We start from the raw sequence: 18,450 nt of genomic DNA on the forward strand, positions 1-18,450 counted from the left end.
GCTTGTATTTTTATTGCACGTGGTTTCAGTCCCTGAGGGGGGACCTAGAGCTGGACAAAGATGGTCTCTGTCCTGCCCAGTTCGTGAGGAAAGAGAGCACTACGATGGGATGGGAACAGCCCTTGACCTGCCTGGATGCCAATTCTATGGATTAAGAAGCAGGGGATTCGTCTTATCATTGCTGTTGCTGCAACACTTGCTTCTGGGAAGCAACTCAGGCTTTGATGATAAAGCTGCAGAACAGTAAAAGCCTCAGCGTGCATGCACGACCCACATGTATTGACCACTTCCTCACAGCTTCAGGCTCACAAACGGCTCCTGGACAATTCTGATTTACAGGAATTTCCTTCCCATTATAATGTGCAGAGCAAAGATCTTAAATCTCATCTCCTTCTGAAACACTTCATCTACAGCCAGCAGTATTTATTAGCGTTTTCTGCCTTGCATGATGCAAAGGGAGGGAGATGCCTAAGACTAAAATGCAGGTGAAGGGAGACAGAAGAAATGGTGAGAAGGCAGAGGATAAGAACAAGGCATGTGTCTTCTGAGAAGCACAATGGAGCAGAGCTCTCCCCCTTACAGGGAGCCAGGAGCAAACAACATGCCTGGGCATCAGCCACGTGGCTGCCCCTCTTTCTGGGAAACAGCCATAAAACATAAGAGGGGTGACGGCAGAGCAAGCTGGACACAGAACCACCAGTCTCATCAGGACTTTTTTCTTTCGGGCACTGAGGACATGCTGATGAGGAAAATAGCATCCCCCTTACCTCTGCAGGAAGCTCAGGCACTCCTCCAGGCACACAGCTTCCACTTTCTCACTTAGGCTCTCGCTGATGTGCTGGGCAGCCTCTGTCTTCTCTTTGAATATCTGTGGATTCAAGGCAGGAGAGGAGAACGGGCCAAAGCTATTTTTTCCTTATACAGTGATCAGGAATACATCCCATCCTTTACTCTGCTGCAAACCCCTCTGCCTTCTAGGGAACAACTTCTTTTTCAGTTTTGTGTGACTGAAAGTATTTTTAGGAGTCTGATTTTAATGCCTGATCCTACAACTTTGCTACCACTGCTTTCGCTGCAGTGAACAGGGTGGCGTAAAGTCCTGTGCTCAGGAGAAAGTCTGTCCCTACAAACACTCTCTGCCATGTCCAGCACTGCAGCTCAGAGCACACCAAGATCTGCTGCCCGTGGGGACACCTGCAGGTCTGTGTGGCTCGCCCTCACAGATAAATCTGGGTGCAGCCACCAGAAAAGTTTAGGCAGCCCAAACGGTGTGCCCAGAGCCTCTGTCGGGGATGTCTGAACAAGGCAGGTGCCCGGTGCCCAGCTCCAGCCCTCAGGCCTGACACAGCGACGTGCTTTAAGCCCCACGGTGCCTGTCTCGCCCCTCTGACCCCGTCCGGTGGCCCAGGTGCCTGCAGCAGGTGGGCTGTGCCAGACAGCTCCAAACCCATCCCGCAGCGGGCAGGCTCGAGCAGGTGGCAGCTTAACGCTGTCCATTAGTTGCTCCGTGGAAACAAAAGCTTGCAAGGGGAAGAGAGCCAGATGGATAAAGGGAGCCAGATGGACTTGTGTGCTGTGCTCTCCCGATGCTCTGGGAAGCATCAGCGAGAGACAAAGGGTGACTCACATTGGGAAGGTTTTTTTCCACTGCTCACAACAGATGTAAAAGTTCACCAAAAGGGACGGGATAAAACACAGTTCCCCAAAGTGTCAGGAAACCACGGATGATGAGTTTCCACATCACCTTGCTCATTTGCTATCTGATCTTTAGGTGTCAGCCTGAGAAAATCGAGGAGGCGGTAATTTCATAACGGTTGCCAATTTATCCAGGCTTTTTCATCACCTGCTCCAGAGCATTCGAAACTGCCAGCTATGTACACAGCACAGCAAAGCCATCCGTGCTGAGACATGGCCAGATGTTGGAGATACAAGGACGATATCCACAACATATCAGCTGATACGAGGGCCACGTCAGCTGGCCCTGATCTCCATCTAGCATCACTTGAGTCCACATGTAAACTCTAGGATTTATTTGAAGCCTCCTGCAGGTCTTGATCCAAATACCCCCTGTTCATAAATCTGCAGTATGCTTCTGTGATGCCCTTTGAGCAGCCAGTTTCGTTATGCTCTGGAGTCATCCCTCACACTACCTAACCAGTCGGGGCAGCAGGGAACACACTGCCTGCCTTTGCACTGCCAGATGAGGGGATCTGCCACGACTCAGCAGCTCCCACTTGTTTTATAAGAGCACTCTGCTGCGGTGCAGAACTCACAGAGGGCAGACTGGCTAACTTACACCACCATTTTCCACAGGGTTAAATGGAAATCCAGGTGTAAATGCAGCTTCCGCATGAATCAGCTAATCTCAGACTCATCCTTTCCTCAGTTAGTTTAGCTTTCCTTACACGTGCACAAGAGAAAAACAGGTTTGGGGGTAAAGAGATGGAGTTTAAATACGGCAGCTAACTTGCAAGCTTGTTACACACTGAGCTTAGACCAAGACAAGCAAAACTGGATCTTGCCAAATACCTACAGAGTTGTGTGCAACAGCGTGACTGCCCCAAAGGATGTGAGCTTTTCAATTACCCCCCAGTTTACCTGAATGACCGCAGCATCTGCACAAGGGGTTTTCCCAATGTCAAAAGCTTCTTCCAGGGCTTTCCCTACTTCCTTCTAAATACATATATACATGAAAAAAAAAAAAAAAAAAAAAAGCAGTTGAGATACAATGGTATTTATAACGAGTTAGGTTTCCCAGCCTCTTCGTTATGCATTTGGACTAGAGGAATTTCTGCCACCATTTTTTGGCCATCTCATTTAACCCAAAGCTTGGCTTCCAGCTGACCTAATAACATTGTTCTGCTTTGTTCTGCGTTGTTTGTTTGAGTTTAAAAGATTTGCAGCTTCCTTTCATCCCTGTGTCAGCTCGGGTTATCTACAGCTTTCCCTAGTTAGCTTAGCTCAAATGAAGGCACCCACACAGCAAAACAACATTTAGACACAGCGCTGCGCTGCCAGCTACTGTATCTGAGATTTTCCACCCTTCCTAGCTCCAGCCAGCACCCACATGAGCCAGCCAGTACTAATTAAAAGCATTCCTTCACTTGAGCCAGGGACGTGTGAGTGCAAATAGGAGTCGGGTTAGTGTTTAGAGCTACTGTCACAGAGAGATGAGCTCCATGAGGCTGCAGGATGGGAAATTTCCCAAGACTTGGCTGGCTTGTGTTATTTTGAATAGACTATAAAAACAAAACTAATGCTGCAGAGAAAGGGCTCATTGCTTAAAACACGATCTGACCTTCATAGAAGCTTTAAACTCAAAAGCCAGGCTCATTTACTCATTCATTTCTGCATCTTTTGCCAAAGAAATAGAAAGAATGTAAAGTCTGACATTCCCCTTGTGTCTTTGTTCTTTTCTGGCTGATGAATTAGGAAATTTGTGACTGTCACTTAAGAATTTCATCAAAAGCATATTCAAAACAACTGCTCTGCCATATTCATTGAAAAAGCATTGAACAAAGGCAAATAAGCAGTTGTAAACAACCAAAGGAAAATTCCTTTCTCCCAGAGCACTGCTATCACCTGACTGTGGGCAATTGTGTTAACGCCATGTGCGGAGATAACAGATACCAGCTGGGCTGCAGAAACATTTCTAGCCTGCCCCAGCTGCAAAGCAAAATGCATCAGTTTAAGCCAACACGGAGGTCTTGCTCCGTAATGGGACAAAGCACACATTTAGTTGATCTCTGCAAGGCAATAACTTGTTGAGACAGAGTACCTAGTTCCTTTGGATCGGGCAGTGTCTGAATTAGCACAACCTTGCCCGTTTTTAGCCCTTGCAGTGACACTGGCTACCCAGAGCTCCAGCATGGAGAGGACCAAAACTTCTGATGTAGCAAGCAGGCCCATGAATAACCTCCAGCTTCTTCCTTGTCCTCTCTTTTTGACCAAGATGTGGTACCTCGTGCTGTAAAAGCTTTAGGTCCACGGACGGCCAGCCCACCAGTGCTAATGGCCCAGCCAGCTGCTGCCTCTCGGAAAACACACAGGACTGGGTTGTAATTTGGGTCTCTCTCATCTGTCAAATTGCTACTTTTTTTAAACATGCAAGTATTTAACATCCTTGAGACCTCTACCTCGTTACCAAATGCCAAAATCGTCTAAGATGTTCAACTTGTGTGGGAGCACACCACTGACAAACCAGCAGGCAGAACTAGTGCACGGCCTTGTTCATTTGGGCAGCAGCAGGGCCTCGGCCCAAATTCTCCAAAGCACGTGCACATCTCAGTCCTCTTTTCATCTACTTGAAAAAACAGGGGGAGGGTGGGAAGAAGACTCTGACCCAAGTGATCCTTTGCAGGTCATTCTAAACCCTCCTCCAGTTTTTGCCCTGGTTTTGGACAGTCAGTTTTGAGCTGAGGCCACAGAAGCAGGGGACAGAAGTTCATTTTCCACCTCTCAGTATTAGAATGAACCCTGACTTCTCACTGGAAGGTTTGCCCCTCGTTCATGCCACATTCCCCAGTACATAAGGACAGGGGTAGCTCATCAACAACCCCGCCAACTGCACCATAATTTCCAGTTCACCAGCTTTGCACCCTCAAAGGCACGCAGGCCCCTTGCCGTAGAGGTGTCGGTGCTGAGGTAATGCTGCCTGTACCCGGAGTTGGCCACGTCCCCCACTAGGAGGTTGGAACCCCACATGGCGTTTGAGCAGCCAGCACCCTCTGATGTGGTCACAGCTTTCATCACTTCTGTTGAAAATGCTTTTAGTTTGCACAGGTACCGGGCTGGCACTCCCAGTGACAAAGCCGGGTATTCACAGGCAGAGTAGGCTATTGCTTATTCTGCTCAGACTCTTCTCATTTAGAAAAATGTGGTCATCCATTGAAGTGGCAAACCCAGCATTGTATGATTTACAGTCACAGTTATACATTATGATCACTTAGTGATAACTCAGGGTATTTGCTCAATGTCAGCTTCCTATATATTTGGAGTAATGAGGTGTCGAACTATCCTGGAAAAAGAAATAAAGGAATAAAGCAGGTTTTATAAGCTATGCCACTGAGCTGAGTGAAAAGACATGAACAGTTTGTCCGTATGAAGCGAGCTCAGGTCCACTTAAGCTTATTAGCTTGAACCCAGGGCTGGTCCAAAGTTGGCCAGGTTTGAGCTGAGCTGGGCCTGTGCTGTGCCGTGCTCCACAGCGATCCCAGCTCTGCAATGCTTCCAGATCCAAGCATGCCTGAAGAAATGCAGCCAGCCTGGAGCACCATGGCACGAGCACTCGGAGCCACCGCCAGATCCAGGTGAGCTCACTCAGTGCACGGTGTACCAGGAAAGCAGAATGCCCATGTTAAACAAAAGCTTCCTCCAGCCATTACATCAGAAAAAAAAAAAAAAAAAGACTTAAATTCTTCATCACTGTTAGTCAGTAGCTTTGAGGGTTTGTCAGTGACTCAGTGGCATGCTCTGAGATAACCTCACCGGCACTACCCTGAGTGTAGTCATTTCCTTCACTGAAATGCGTGCTAAAAACAGCCCTTAAGAACATGTGGTCTTCCCCGGGGTAATAATTTGAAACAGCCCGTAGATGCTTAATGTCAAACACTGAAAGCAGTAGGTTTTAAGCATATTGTCACCAGCTGGTGCCTCTACTCCCATGTTTATGAAAACCTTGGTGGGAAAGGGACTTGAGAATCTCTGCAATTTAGAGCACTCCCCCTCAGGTGATTCAGCAGTTTGCCATGGAGCTTCCCCTCCTTTGCTCAGGGAGGGGGGGTCAGGGGGGAGTAGAAAGGGAAAGTGAGAGAGAAGATGCGTGTGGTAACTCCCGGTGCTGCATTTAGGCTTTGGCTGAATCTAAAAGGCCCTGCTGAAATTTCCAGACACCATGGTTTCCTCTGGAACTCCCCACTGTTGTAACACATCTCCCCTGCTTTGCTGGTGCACCACGTGCCTAGACAGCACTTCTCGGAGGGGGAGATTTGCTGAGAAAAGGAGATGCTGCAGCCCTTGAACTGAGGTTGTCTGTGGGACCGCAAGGCAGGATGCCCTGCTCAGACCTTATAGAGGGGCTGTGCCCCCTGCGCACCAGCTGCATGTTTTCTTTTGCTGGGCTCGGGAAATAATCTTTGTTATAACCTCAGCAGTGCCAGTCTAGCAGGCTGGAGAGGGCTGCGAGGGGGTGAGTACAACGGGCAGATTGGGGTAAAACTACTGAACTCTTACCCGGGTGACTGCAAGTAACTTTTCCTCTGTCTTCAAAATAATCCACACGAGACTCTGTACGTCAATGGCAAGGCTGTGCTGGGAGGTCTGCCTGGGTCTCAGGCATGTCCCGCTGCTGCTGTGTGCAGAAAACAAGAGCTCAGTTTCCCAGTGACTCACGGCCCTTCTCCCACCTGGCACCCCTGTTTTGTGCCCCTGGCTCACCCGGAGCACAGCAAACACCCAGTGTTTGCAGCACTGGAGCAGCCCCAGCACGGCTGAACATCTCTTTCATACCCTTTTGCTGACTGTGCTTTTTGCTGTTTCTTTTCCTTCTTCCTAAATTCGCTGCCCAAATTATACTTTTTGCTCTCTGTTTCCCTCTCCCCTTCACTCTCCTGCTGCTGAATTCCTTCCTGGGCTTGGGCGCAGCTATGCAAACCCACTTCCATATAGGAACAATTTTACAAGTGTAAGATATTCCACCTGAATGGAAAGTGGTCTATAATAAAAAGCACCTATAGACGAGGATAATTGCATCTACACATGAGCATTAACTAAGGTTGTAACTGTATTCAGAGAGAAGAATCCAAATTGTAAAGACTGTTTTTATTTTTCCTAAAGTCAGTCTGGCATCTCTCCTCGTTTCCATTTTCTTCACCGTCTTCTGACCCTAACACAGTCACAGGCTGCTCTTGCCTTTTTTTTTTTTTTTCTTGAAGAAATTCAGCATTTGCATAACACATTTTTCCTGTCTCTGGACTTTTCTTTATATATTTAAATTAAGTAATTATTCACCTCCAATTTCATGTAAGTTTTTGGTATTTCATCAATCCATTAATCTTATCCAAAACCAAAATGTTACCATTTTAAACCCATAAAAGTAGCAGTAGAAGGGATGCATCCTGGCCTCATGTCTCCCATGTCTCTGAGGATAACATGCACCAATGTGTACCCATCACGCTGTCCCACTCCTTCAAGAGTTGGTGAAGGGAAGAGTCCATCTGATTAGCAGCTGACCAAGTATTTATGGTGCAGTTAATACAAGGAACAGAGAAGCTCTAGGTGGGGACGGAAGCAATCAAACAAGCCAAAGCACTGAAAACTAGTAGGAAATCAGTAAATTGGAGCTGTTAAGTAGCAAAGTAACCACGAACACAGAGAATGAAACACCTCATCTACCACTGCAATACAAAAAGAAATCGCAAGAAAGCAAAGTAGCTCCAGGCTTCAATGACACCTGCAGGAATTCTCGGTGGAAAGCTTTGAATTTGCATTGGGCCAGAAGGTCCCAGATGAGCTGCTTTGCAGATCACCAAGTAAGCCACAACCATTTTCCCAAACTTGGGTATGAATTAAATGATCTGCTGTATTTTTTCCTGTGGCCTGAGTGCAGGAAATATGGAAACAACTGGTCAGACTGCAAGCCAGATAAAACAGCAAGTGAGCCAAGGAGACAAATAAAGAAGTCCACAGAGCATAATGCTGACATCAAGGCAAAAGTAAATTATTCTGGAGTAAATGGACCATTCTGGGGCTTGCTAAAAACGGCTTAATAGGAGAAAAGAAATTCCCATCAGCTTGCTCAGGAAAGGAGGACTCTGTGCACATGTCCAACAGAAGTCCAGCAGAGAAATCCTGTCTGCGTATATCAGGGAAAGCCCTGAGTCCAGTACAAGGGATTTAGACAGAGGCAGTAGTACAACTAGAAAGCTTCTGGTTCTGAGAGAACAGAAGATAAAACAGGCAATGGGCAAATCTAAACTCAGCAAGATCTGTCTGGTTTTATGCCCCGAAAATCACTGCATTAACAAGAAATGGAGATTGTGCTCAGAACTGAAGATTAGAGAGAAACAGAAAACCTGTAGAGGAAAGAAAGTCCTCCAGACATACCTTTTGTACATGTTAAGGCACCATTCATAAACTAAAAGACATTGGCTGAAGGTACAGTGCTTATTGTCAGTAAGGGTGGAAAGGTGAGAGGACAAAGAGGCATGGCAGCACTGGGCATAGGTGACAAGCAGTCCTGCTTCCTTGAAGAAGCTGCTTTTGTGTTCCAGGTTGGGAAGAAATGTTGCTTCCAGCTGACTCAGGTGCTGTTTTAGTGCAGCCTCATTGGTGTTACACGTGGGAACAAAGCGGGGAATCTGGGCTGCCATGTACTGCATCAGTTTCTCCTCCAGATCTTTCTTCCAGAAGTTTGGGTGCCAGGTGGAAACGGACTCCATCTCCTGGTCACGGCCAAGCCACTCCTCTTCCTTCTGCTTCTCCCACTTCAGCGATTCACCCACCGACTGCAGCGGCTCCAGGAGCATCCTATCACTTCCACAGAGTGCTTCTCCCACCACAGCCCACATTCGTTCAGCCAGCAGCGTATAAAGTGACTCAGACTTTCCCACAGCATCGCTTCCAGAATGCTCCAGATCAGAAATACAATTACAAGCTTGAAAAAATTTTCCTTGCTCAATGAATTCACAGACGGTTTCCTCTGCAATAGAGAGAGTAACAACTCAGCTTGATGTTTGTTCACTCCTCTATAGGACCCATCGCCTGAATATCCACATGTTGAAGTACATAGTTCACAGGTATCCCAGAAAGCCTCAGAATCTACAAAATGTCACCTCCCTTACTTAAGGCTTAGCACTTGCACCTCTTACTTTCCTTGGGGCAAGCACTCTTTCTCTCTTCCTTTCTCCTTCAGGCTAACTAAGCCTGCAGACATGTCTTCTTCATCTTTCCGTGATGATCCCAGATCCTATTGTGGGCAATGTGGGTTTATCAACGTCAATCTTTCATTAAGGAAAGTACCTTTGGGCCAGAACAAAAGCATTACAGAAAGGACATCTTCTGAAGGAGCACGCAGCCAAAAGTCAAGCCCAGTGGGAACCCTCTGTCCTCTGTGCAGAAACCCTGGCAGGACAACGTGCTGCAAACTCTCTCGTAAGGCCTCTCCCTCCTGCTCGCAGCCTCCTGTGGCTGCACTGAGTGTGTCACTCCTACCGAACTGTTGCCTCTTGTCTAAACCAAGGCTTCTCACTGCAGACCAGGGCCCTTGAACTAGGCCAAATAGCTGCGTGCACTATTGTGTCCAAAAGTGAAAATCAAAAGTTGGGCTATCTGCACTGCATTAGCAATGGGAATTCACAGCTTCGGTGTCTGCAAGAAGCCGTGGTGACCGAGACACTGCTCTGATCACCGGGCACCCTCACAAGACAGGTAACAAATCTTTAAAGTTCAGAAGATGATGGGAGAAGTTTTTCACTGCTGCTTGCTTCCAAAGTATCTTAACCATCACACTCAACCCGCCATTAAGAATTAAACTAATCTCACAACAGCTGCACAAAGCGGTAGTTTCTTTTCCTGTGCATTTTACAGATGATGAAACCGAGTAACAAAGTGTTAACAAGATTTCCCCAAAGACAACTGGAGCAGAGCCCAGAAGAAAACTTAAATCTGATGAGGACCCATGAAAAGTTAAGCCAGGACAGAAGCAGTGAGACACTGGAATCAATTCAGGATACAGCTTTGGGTGTGCTTAGAGCAAAGCATGAGAGTATTAGCTTCAATTATCTTTCACACGTATCCTAACTTTCTTCTGTGAAATAACATGTCTGTGTAGATAGAATTAAATTAAACAGGACTGAAGGGAGGAACATGACACAAAATGGGGACGCAGTTAATGCAAGGATCTCCAGTAAAGAAATGGGCAAGCTGCTCAGCAGGGGTCTAGCAAGCTGCACTCATCCTGCCTCAACACATGCAACGCATAGAAAATGTTTCCTTCTACAATTAACCCATGTACAACCCACCTCCCCCTGCCCATCTGTGGAAGAACGGCACAGTCACACCCTACAGGGAACAAGTCAAACGCACATCATCCTTTTTAGAAGACGCATCAGGAGTCTTTGCAGGGATAGTCTAAGTATGGCAAAGAGAAATACTCATGAGGCAAAGGGAAAGAAACACAGAAATTTCGGAGGAAAAACCATACAGCTCAAAAAGGACAACAAATTAGTTGAAGGATGGTTAGGAGGAACACTTATATCAGCTATTCCAGAAACTAGTGAAAACAAGAGTCTCCGGAGCTGGAGGAGGCTGAGAAGGTCTAGGACTGGAGACAGAGATAACTTCAAGGTTACCTGCAGGCGTCTCTCCCTCTGCTTCCTTCCTATTTGTTCCCATCTTCAGCAAATTCCCAGCCACATTTTCACTTTCAGCCTTCTTTGCTGCTGTCTCTTTCCCACTAGCCACAGCCTTTAGTAATTTGCCTGCCACAGTTTTTAGTTTTCTTTTCCTCTTTGTTTCCTGCTTCTTTCTTTCCTCATGCCCAGCCTTGGGAAGCATCCTTGCATTTTCACCAGCCCCTTTCTCCCACTTGTCTCTTCCTGTGAAGGTTCCCCAGGAATACATCGTCTTCCTCATGATCCAAGCAGATCCAGATACTGGAAATACTATCAGAGAAGAGTGTTAGCAACTCCTCTGTGCAAGGTGGTGTTTCACGTAGAAGTTTAGCAGCTACTTCCCAGAGAAGTCATTTATCCCCAGATTTTTTTTCTCTGGGCGGCTACAACCTTCAACTGTCTTCTGAGAAAGCTAACCTGTTTCCTGCCCATGTTGAGTGAGGAAATTTTTATAGGCTGCCAGCCCTGTTATGTAATCTTTCTGTTCTAGGAAAATAATGTCAAAAACCTCACACACGATATAACCACCAGCAACGGGGGAAAGCCAGTGGAATTTTAATCATTGTCTAATGACTAAAACACGCCGCCCGCTGCCAATTATTTCAATGACAATCCTATCGGTTTAAGAGAGTTTATTATTAATAGTTTCTATGAAGCACACGTCACACTCCACACACGCCATGTGTGCCAACTGTACGTGAGCTGTTTCTCAGCGAGGACATCACTCCTTGCTCTGGAGCCAGGTTTTTCCCCACCTCTCAGAAAGCCGGGTGTTAGCCAAGAGGGAAGCGAACCTGCAGAGGAGAGGAGATGTGTTGGGTTTCGTGTTTAGCAACACCCTTCAGAGGAGATAAGAGTGATCTCAAGCTTATGGATTTAACAATTTTCCAGCAACTACACACAGTATTATTTTATATTTATATATACGTAACTTGCATACCACTACAGCAACCCATAGTGAAAGACAAAGGAGATTAATGCCCACCCAGTATGAAAATCATATTGTTAAGTCCTGAGCTGTTAAAGGTTCTGATCCATAATCCTCAGAAAAGATTCCTTTACAAAAAATATCATTTAAGTCCAGGAGCTCAAATTTAAAACATATTTTTAAAAGCCCCAGCACTGCTGTAAGAAAGACAATACACTTACATGTAAGCTGAAATGCTATCCTTAACATGCTGTTTGCTAGATAGTTGCAAATGGTTGTTGTTGTTGGTTTTATATATAATTTTTCCTTTCCATTACTACAAAAATGGCATTAAGAACTTCAGGATCTTCATTAGCTGAGGACAGAGTCTTTTATTAACCATTACAAGCTGTACTTATTCAAAACCATACAATATTCAAGAATGATTTGGGGGGGGGGGCATGAATGTAAGGGTTAATTTTTCTATAGAACATCTAGATTAATCAGAATATGTGCAGTCATCTTTCTGGGTTTAATGCCTGCAGTTTCTTCCAAGACTTTCTACATTTTCATGACAGAACAACATAACATTTACTTGGTTTCCAAGTAGGAAACTAGTGGAATTTTACTGTCTCTTTTACCCAGTGTTTAATTTCACCAGCATGTTATCGCAGTCATTAGATTCATTATTAACAATAGGAAGGAGGAAATAAATACCTTACATTTAGAAGGATAAACAGAAATTCCAGTAGTGGTCATATAATTGAGCTGTTGCCAGTAGGAAATATCAAGGTTGTGAAACACAGTGCTTTCCCTGATTGTGGAAAAGTCACAAACTCAAAGTTTTTATGTACATTCCTATTTGACCTTACTGTTTATTTGCATAAAGTTAAAATGTTTCCTTTGGAATATTATAGCTGCTATATATATTAATACACGACCGAGTCCCTGTTAGTACAGAAGAGAAGCATTCCGAGCATGCTGAAACCCTTCAGCAATATTTTCCCATGGAAATTCCAACACAATGTGTTTATGTTTCACTTCATCAGCATTTTCGAACAAGGCCAGCTCTAACAAAAATCATCGCCCTAGACTTCTTTGTGGAAGGAAATTGAATGTCAAAGTGCCAGTCCTGCAGGCATGATTCTTTGCAGTATACAAATATTAAATTCAGCGCAATTGCAGATCGTGCTATAAACTGGGGCAACATGATCTATGGGAATTGCTGTATTTTCCCAGAAATGTTCTTTCAAGGGAGTGAAACACGAGCCTGTGGAAAGTGGGGAGTTCCTGAGCAGAGATGGATAGACTTACTGAGGCTAGGATGATCTCTTAGTCCATGGTCCACTGGATCCACTGGGTCAAAGCTATGGCAGCCACCCTCCAAGACAAGAGTGCTCTGGGGTACACCCCAGCTGCGCAATGCAACACCAACAACCCAGACAGCTCGGCTGCTCTACCTTTACCGGCTTCACCAACCAGGGGTGATGTGTGTGTATAAGCAAAGGCAGCGGTTGCCTAACGGAACAGGCAGCAATGAGCACCCTACAAAGGCACAGCATGTTGGGGATGGCCCTTCTGACTGTGGGTGCTGAGCCCCATCCATCCTGCTGCAGCAGGAGCAGCAGCTCGTCTTCATTTGCTCTGGGTACTCCTGCCTGCAATTCCTTTCCAAAGGCGAGGGTTGAAGAATGGTCTCACCGAGCAGGAATGTGCTGCCCTGGGAGAGGAGATGCTGCCAAGAGGCCACCAACAGCTTGCCTTTCTCTGTCTGTGCGCTTTAGCAGCACGTAAGAGGTGCACAGATATCTCCCCTCTGTCTCTAATGCTATTTTGCTGCTCAGGCTGAAGTTCTGCAGCTAAAAGACGAGGATTTGAAACCTAAACTTTTGGGAATATCCTCCACTGCAGTGCTCACACAAGTGGTTTTATGCCTAGCCAAGCGAAGCCCCCAGGCAGGCTATACCTTTACCACAGAGGAGCTGACACATGTCAAGATAACACCAGAGCAAAGGTCTTTCACCAAGCGTTAACACAACGCAGAGGAATTGTCTGCTGTCCAAAGCCATTGTTTTGACAGGGGAATTAGGGCATTCTACCTTCCATCTGCTCCTCCCCTCTACATTTCATGAGCACCTCACCCAAGGGGAGTCCTTCAAAGCAGAAAGAAAGGTAGCAGGAAGCCACGAGGACACGGCACCGCAACAAGCAGTTCTGCTTCTGAACAATCTCCTTTGTTAGGCATACCAAATGACCTTCTTCTTCCTCAAAGTGCACTACCTGGAAGCCCAGCACCCCCACTCCTTGTTCCTGGCGTTTCAATGCTTCTGTTTATCTACAGTGTGACGTTCTCTGTGGGGGTCATTCTTCCTTCTGCCCTTACCCTTGCAATGCTCACTGTTGAAGAAGGGGAATGTATCTTCTGGGAACATCCCCAGCATTCAGGAGTTTCCCCTGTTGCTTGAAGGTCGTGGAAAAGCCCACACCCTCCCCACATCACTGACACTGCCTGTCTTGGAAAATCTGTAACTCCTTTGTCTTTGGGAGCTTCCACTAAACAAGTGGGTATCTCAGATACTTTATTGATTCTCTGTTGACTTAACTCCTCACCTTGCTGCTTCCCGTTTCTTTTGCCTACAAAGGAAAAACCTCCTCATAATAAGTGGGTTGTGCGCCTGACTTGAACAATGGGTGTTTGGTCTGGATGCTAATTGGATGAAGTCAGACCATTAGCACTCCAAATGAAATTACTTCGCAATGACATTAATATTCCAGTTCCAGCAATGTAATGATGCTCCTGCTTGCTTTGTAGGGATTCTACAGGAGCACAGTGAGGCATATACAATGGAAACTCTGTGCTCAGTAGCATCTGTTATATAAAGTACACTTGAGTCCTAACAGGAGAGCTGGATCTGCAGTATCTGCAAAGAGAGAGAGAATGAGGAAAAGAAATATCTTTTTTTTCCATCTTTTTTTCTAGAACATGCTGGTACTCTCCACCATTCTGAAACAAAGGCATTAAAGTTGGCAGAAAAGAATATTAATTGCAGTAATAAAACACACAGAGTGTAGCACAGAAACATGGTGGTTCCCTAGGATATAAATTCACTCAAAAGCACTTTCTGAAACCATGCTGTAGCCTGACAGTGTGTTCCCCCACCCACACACACCATCTTTGATTTCATCAGCAATCACAGAACAGCCAGCCGGTGGTATAAGCAAGGTAAGCTTTTTTTGGAGAGAGAGAGAATCAAACAAATAAACAAGAAGCTCCCCCTCTAGTCTGACATTGCAGCTGGCATTGCCACTATGGTCTTATGCAAGAGCCAGCTTTGTTAATTGTGCAAAATTAGCCGTTAATCATTCCATGGAAAGCACACACATTATTATTTCCTAAAGATATCTTTATTTCCTAAAGAAATGACATTATGCAGCCGCAGGTCGCATGCTTCTCTGTGTTCATCTGATCCCTTGCTCAAACATACTCATGTGGGTACGTCATTTTTAACAAAGCTGACAGAGGGTGGCTGGCACAAATACATCCTTACACACTTCATGCAAATGCATTGTTGAGGAGAGAAGAGAGGCTCTCACTGCTCCTGCTAAGGAGCAAAACACAGCTCGAACTCAGCCTTTACTAGACATCAGAGACTCTACCCAAGCAGCTCCATCTTAAGCACACAGACTCGGTCTCCTTGCCGTTGCTTCCCAAATTCCCTGTTTACTCTCCGCCTAACTTGGAGGCGTGCTAGAGCAAACAAAGCAACACAAATATTTAACACAAGCAACCTTTCCCATAGCAGCAGAAGCAAGGGAGCTGCTTCCCTGCAGTGCCCCCTCCCCGCGGGCTGCACCCCGTCTCCTCCAGGAGGTTTGCATTACCCCGAGCAGGCACAAGAGCTGCCACCAGTTTGGAGCTGCTGCTGCTGCCCGGCCAGCCAAGGGGCACTGCTGGGTAGCCACGGTCAGAGGAGAAGGGAAATGGCAATTTTTCTTCCTCTCTCTTACTTACTGCATTCACTTGAGTCTCTTCCCGGCTCAGCCACTAATTTTTGTCACCTCTTTCAGAAGTTAATCTAAGACTTCTCTCCAGCTCCGGATCTGTCTGAAATTGGATGAATTCAATTTATCAGGAGGGAACAGACAGATGGACCGACAGGCAAACAGGCCAGCTGCATGGTCCCAGTAGTTTCGTGCTCTTATAAAATAACACTAAAGTCCTGGGAATAAATTCAATCCAGAGAATTGAAAACTGCCCCTTCCCTTGCCCTGAGTGCTGAAACATAACAAGTTTGGACGTGATGTACAATTTGCACTGCCTGTATTTTCCTCATTATTGTGAGGACCTGGTTCCAAACTGACCTCAATTTTCACTTAATTAGTAACCTAGTTCGCTGTTCCTTTGAAACATTTTTAGCTATTTCCTGGGGACTTTGCCTCATTCTGTTTTGGTTTGTTTTGGTGTTTTTTTTTCTTGTTAGTTTTTGTTTTCAGAATCAAACAAACATGGTTTTAAGGAAGATGTTTCCCCTTTTGACAATAATAGTAATAGTGAATAAGTAAATAAATCATGCAGTCCCAAAAATTTTAAAGATGAACTGTAGGAAGCCTATCTATAAGGATGTTCAAACTGACCCTAACGATCCCTGCGTTGCAAATACCCTGTCCACATAGCAAGAGAATAAAGCAATACTTCCAGGAGCAGTAGTTTAGTCTTCGGTAAAGAAACTGGTACCAAGCTGCAGTCTCCCATACCCTGATTTTTCCCCACAGATCTCCAGCAAGGATTGAAGATACTGCAGTGATTGCAGCTTCCTTGTGCTTGCCTTCAGCGGAAGAGGGAGAAAGATTTATCCACGAGAAAGAATAGAGAGCATACAACACACACTAGGGAAAAAACAGTTTATTCAGACCACAAAAATGAGCGACTAGGTTCAACCAAACGCTGGGATAATAAAATATTCGAAGCAAACTTGTTAAATCTCATACACTGAGACCTCGAGGGCCTGTTTGGAGTCAGGCTGTATTTAGCTGTGGGGAGGTGCAGAAATAGCAGATACAGGGAGGAGCACAGGGTGGTTACCGTGCTCCCTCACACCTCCGCACAGAGGCCAGCGGCTGGTTTTGCATTACTGGTGTGGGAGGACGGAGGGCTGCAGCCCTTAGAGCGGCACTAGCACCTGTGGGGGACTCGGGGAGAGGAGAGGGCCAGCAGCCCTGGGTCAGAGAGGCCAGGGCCGGTGTCACGCTGAAGGGCAGAAACACCCCTCGGCCTGCGGAGGCCGGCATGTTCAGGGCGTGTGGCGGCTTAAAGACCCGCGAGTAAAAGCCTACTCCTTGCCTTTGGGTTTTCTCACCTCCCTTGGTGCACAGGTCCCTCTGGGCAGCCTGGTTTGGTAAAAGCCCTGTGCTGCTTGCTGCAGCGTTGGCTGGGCACAATGTCATTTCTGTAAAGCTCTGAGGGCTATTTCCCAAGTTCTCCATAGATGACAATTATCAGGAAAAGCAACAGGAAAAACATCAGGACCACAACGTGAGGCAGGCTGATGAAGTCTCTGTTTCCCCAGAGTCCTGCAAGGGCAGTAAGCAGAGACAAGACACTGTCTGACCTTGTCCTCCTACCATACATACCTCTATATAAACAATATATATAATATATACCTAATGTTAAATTGCAAATTGTATATACTTTGCAGGAGAAACCAAGGACAGGTTTGAAGGACAGACAAACTGGCCTCTCTGCTTAAGACAGCACCAGGAAAACACGAAGGAGTAATACCCACAGAAGCCGTCTCACCCCTTATCTCCTAATACTCAGGGTCCACCCTTGTTATTTCAGCACTTGCAGAGCCCAAGTCCTGAATGGTCTTGTAATAGCAGTTTAGGAAACTACTTCTGCTACAGAAGTAACTGTAGGGCTGTCAGTCTGATCACATCCCTAGGAGACCAGCTACCCACCTTGGTTTCTAATCTCAACCTCAGAAAAGTGTAATCCTAAGAGCCAGCCAAAGAGTTATCCAAGGAATGCTCCAGGGGCAGGTCTGAGAGAGGAAAACTACGACGTAAATGCTACTTGGAAAGAGCTTTTCTAAAAAATAAATTACGGATATGGTTTGCTAGCATGATAAAGAATGCATCATCTCAGCCACCAACATGTCTCTTTTCAAGACGTTCCATGATTTTATCCAGAGGCGTTTCTCTTTTTAGAAGCTTGTGTTATGAATATTCCATATCCATTTGGACAGAGACAAACCTAAAATGATTTTATTCAAATCTTTTATTTTGGCTTAGATTGGCAGGCTTCCTCTGTGCATTTTTTCCCATAGATCCGATCCAGTGGTAAATAATTTAGGTTCAATTTTGCAGGAAACTTCCTACGCATGGCTACACCCACAGCCCTATATGGAGCAGCATATGCAGAGATTTGGAACTGAAAATTCACTTTACACACTCCAAAATCATTTGCATGTTTTTCCTGCTGCCACAAGAGGCCAGTGATTCTATAATTTCTAGTCTCTAGTGTTTCACCAACACTGTACTGACATGGCTCCACAGGCACATATGTTAGACACCATCTGGAGGCTAAAAATCATAACTACAGATTGGTTTCCTGAACGTCCTGAAACCTGTCAGATAGGAGCTGTGCACAACTTAATAGTAACTTAAGATCAAAATTCAACCATCTCTTCACTCATCGTTTGTGAATGCATCATTCACGAGGTATCTCTGGCTACAGAAGCAGGGAGGAACAGCCCACGCACCCCAGTTATGGCAGAATATGGAAATCTCCATCTCGCCAAAGAAGTTGTTATATTTTCACATTTTCAGAAATGCTCAGCATCCAGCATTTCCCGCTGTCCCTTCTGGACAGTCTGTGTAAGAACTCCACTCCCATCCAACAGTAAACATGGAGTTGGTTTATCTGCTAGTCCTGATAAAGCTCGGGATATTAAACAAGATGTCATGTCACACTGCAAAAAGGTCAGTTTAAAAATATTTTTGCAATCTCTATTTTCCATATTCTCTCATCTCTAAACTATTGGACTTAAGCAAGATACAGTGATGGGTTTGCTACAGGAACCCAAAATGGTCCTAAGAGAGAGCTAATCATCCTCTGAAACCACTGCGGAGAAAGTCTGCGTGATCACAATG

The 18,450-nt window shown here is 45.7% G+C and overlaps 1 protein-coding gene across 3 annotated transcripts in view; it reads right to left on the minus strand.

The window, feature by feature from the left end:
* Positions 1 to 15,848, minus strand: part of LOC310900571 (exocyst complex component 3-like) — a 28,657-nt gene extending 12,809 nt beyond the window's left edge. Inside the window, exons 1-6 of one of the 3 annotated variants that reach the window (XM_083838732.1) lie at positions 15,181 to 15,848; positions 10,350 to 11,185; positions 8,104 to 8,698; positions 6,232 to 6,349; positions 2,599 to 2,673; positions 768 to 868 (exon numbers count right to left, since the gene is read on the minus strand). In XM_083838732.1, the coding sequence (XP_083694858.1) occupies positions 768 to 868; positions 2,599 to 2,673; positions 6,232 to 6,349; positions 8,104 to 8,698; positions 10,350 to 10,632 (1,172 nt within the window). In that variant the 5' untranslated portion in view covers positions 10,633 to 11,185; positions 15,181 to 15,848. Of the gene's footprint in view, positions 1 to 767; positions 869 to 2,598; positions 2,674 to 6,231; positions 6,350 to 8,103; positions 8,699 to 10,349; positions 11,571 to 15,180 lie in introns of those variants that run through there. The other 2 variants (XM_083838731.1, XM_083838733.1) reach the window with 2 other exon arrangements.
* Positions 15,849 to 18,450: the final 2,602 nt, after the last annotated feature.

The sequence above is a fragment of the Anser anser genome (genome assembly GCF_964211835.1).
Source record: "Anser anser genome assembly, chromosome: 5".
NCBI classification, from domain to species: domain Eukaryota; kingdom Metazoa; phylum Chordata; class Aves; order Anseriformes; family Anatidae; genus Anser; species Anser anser.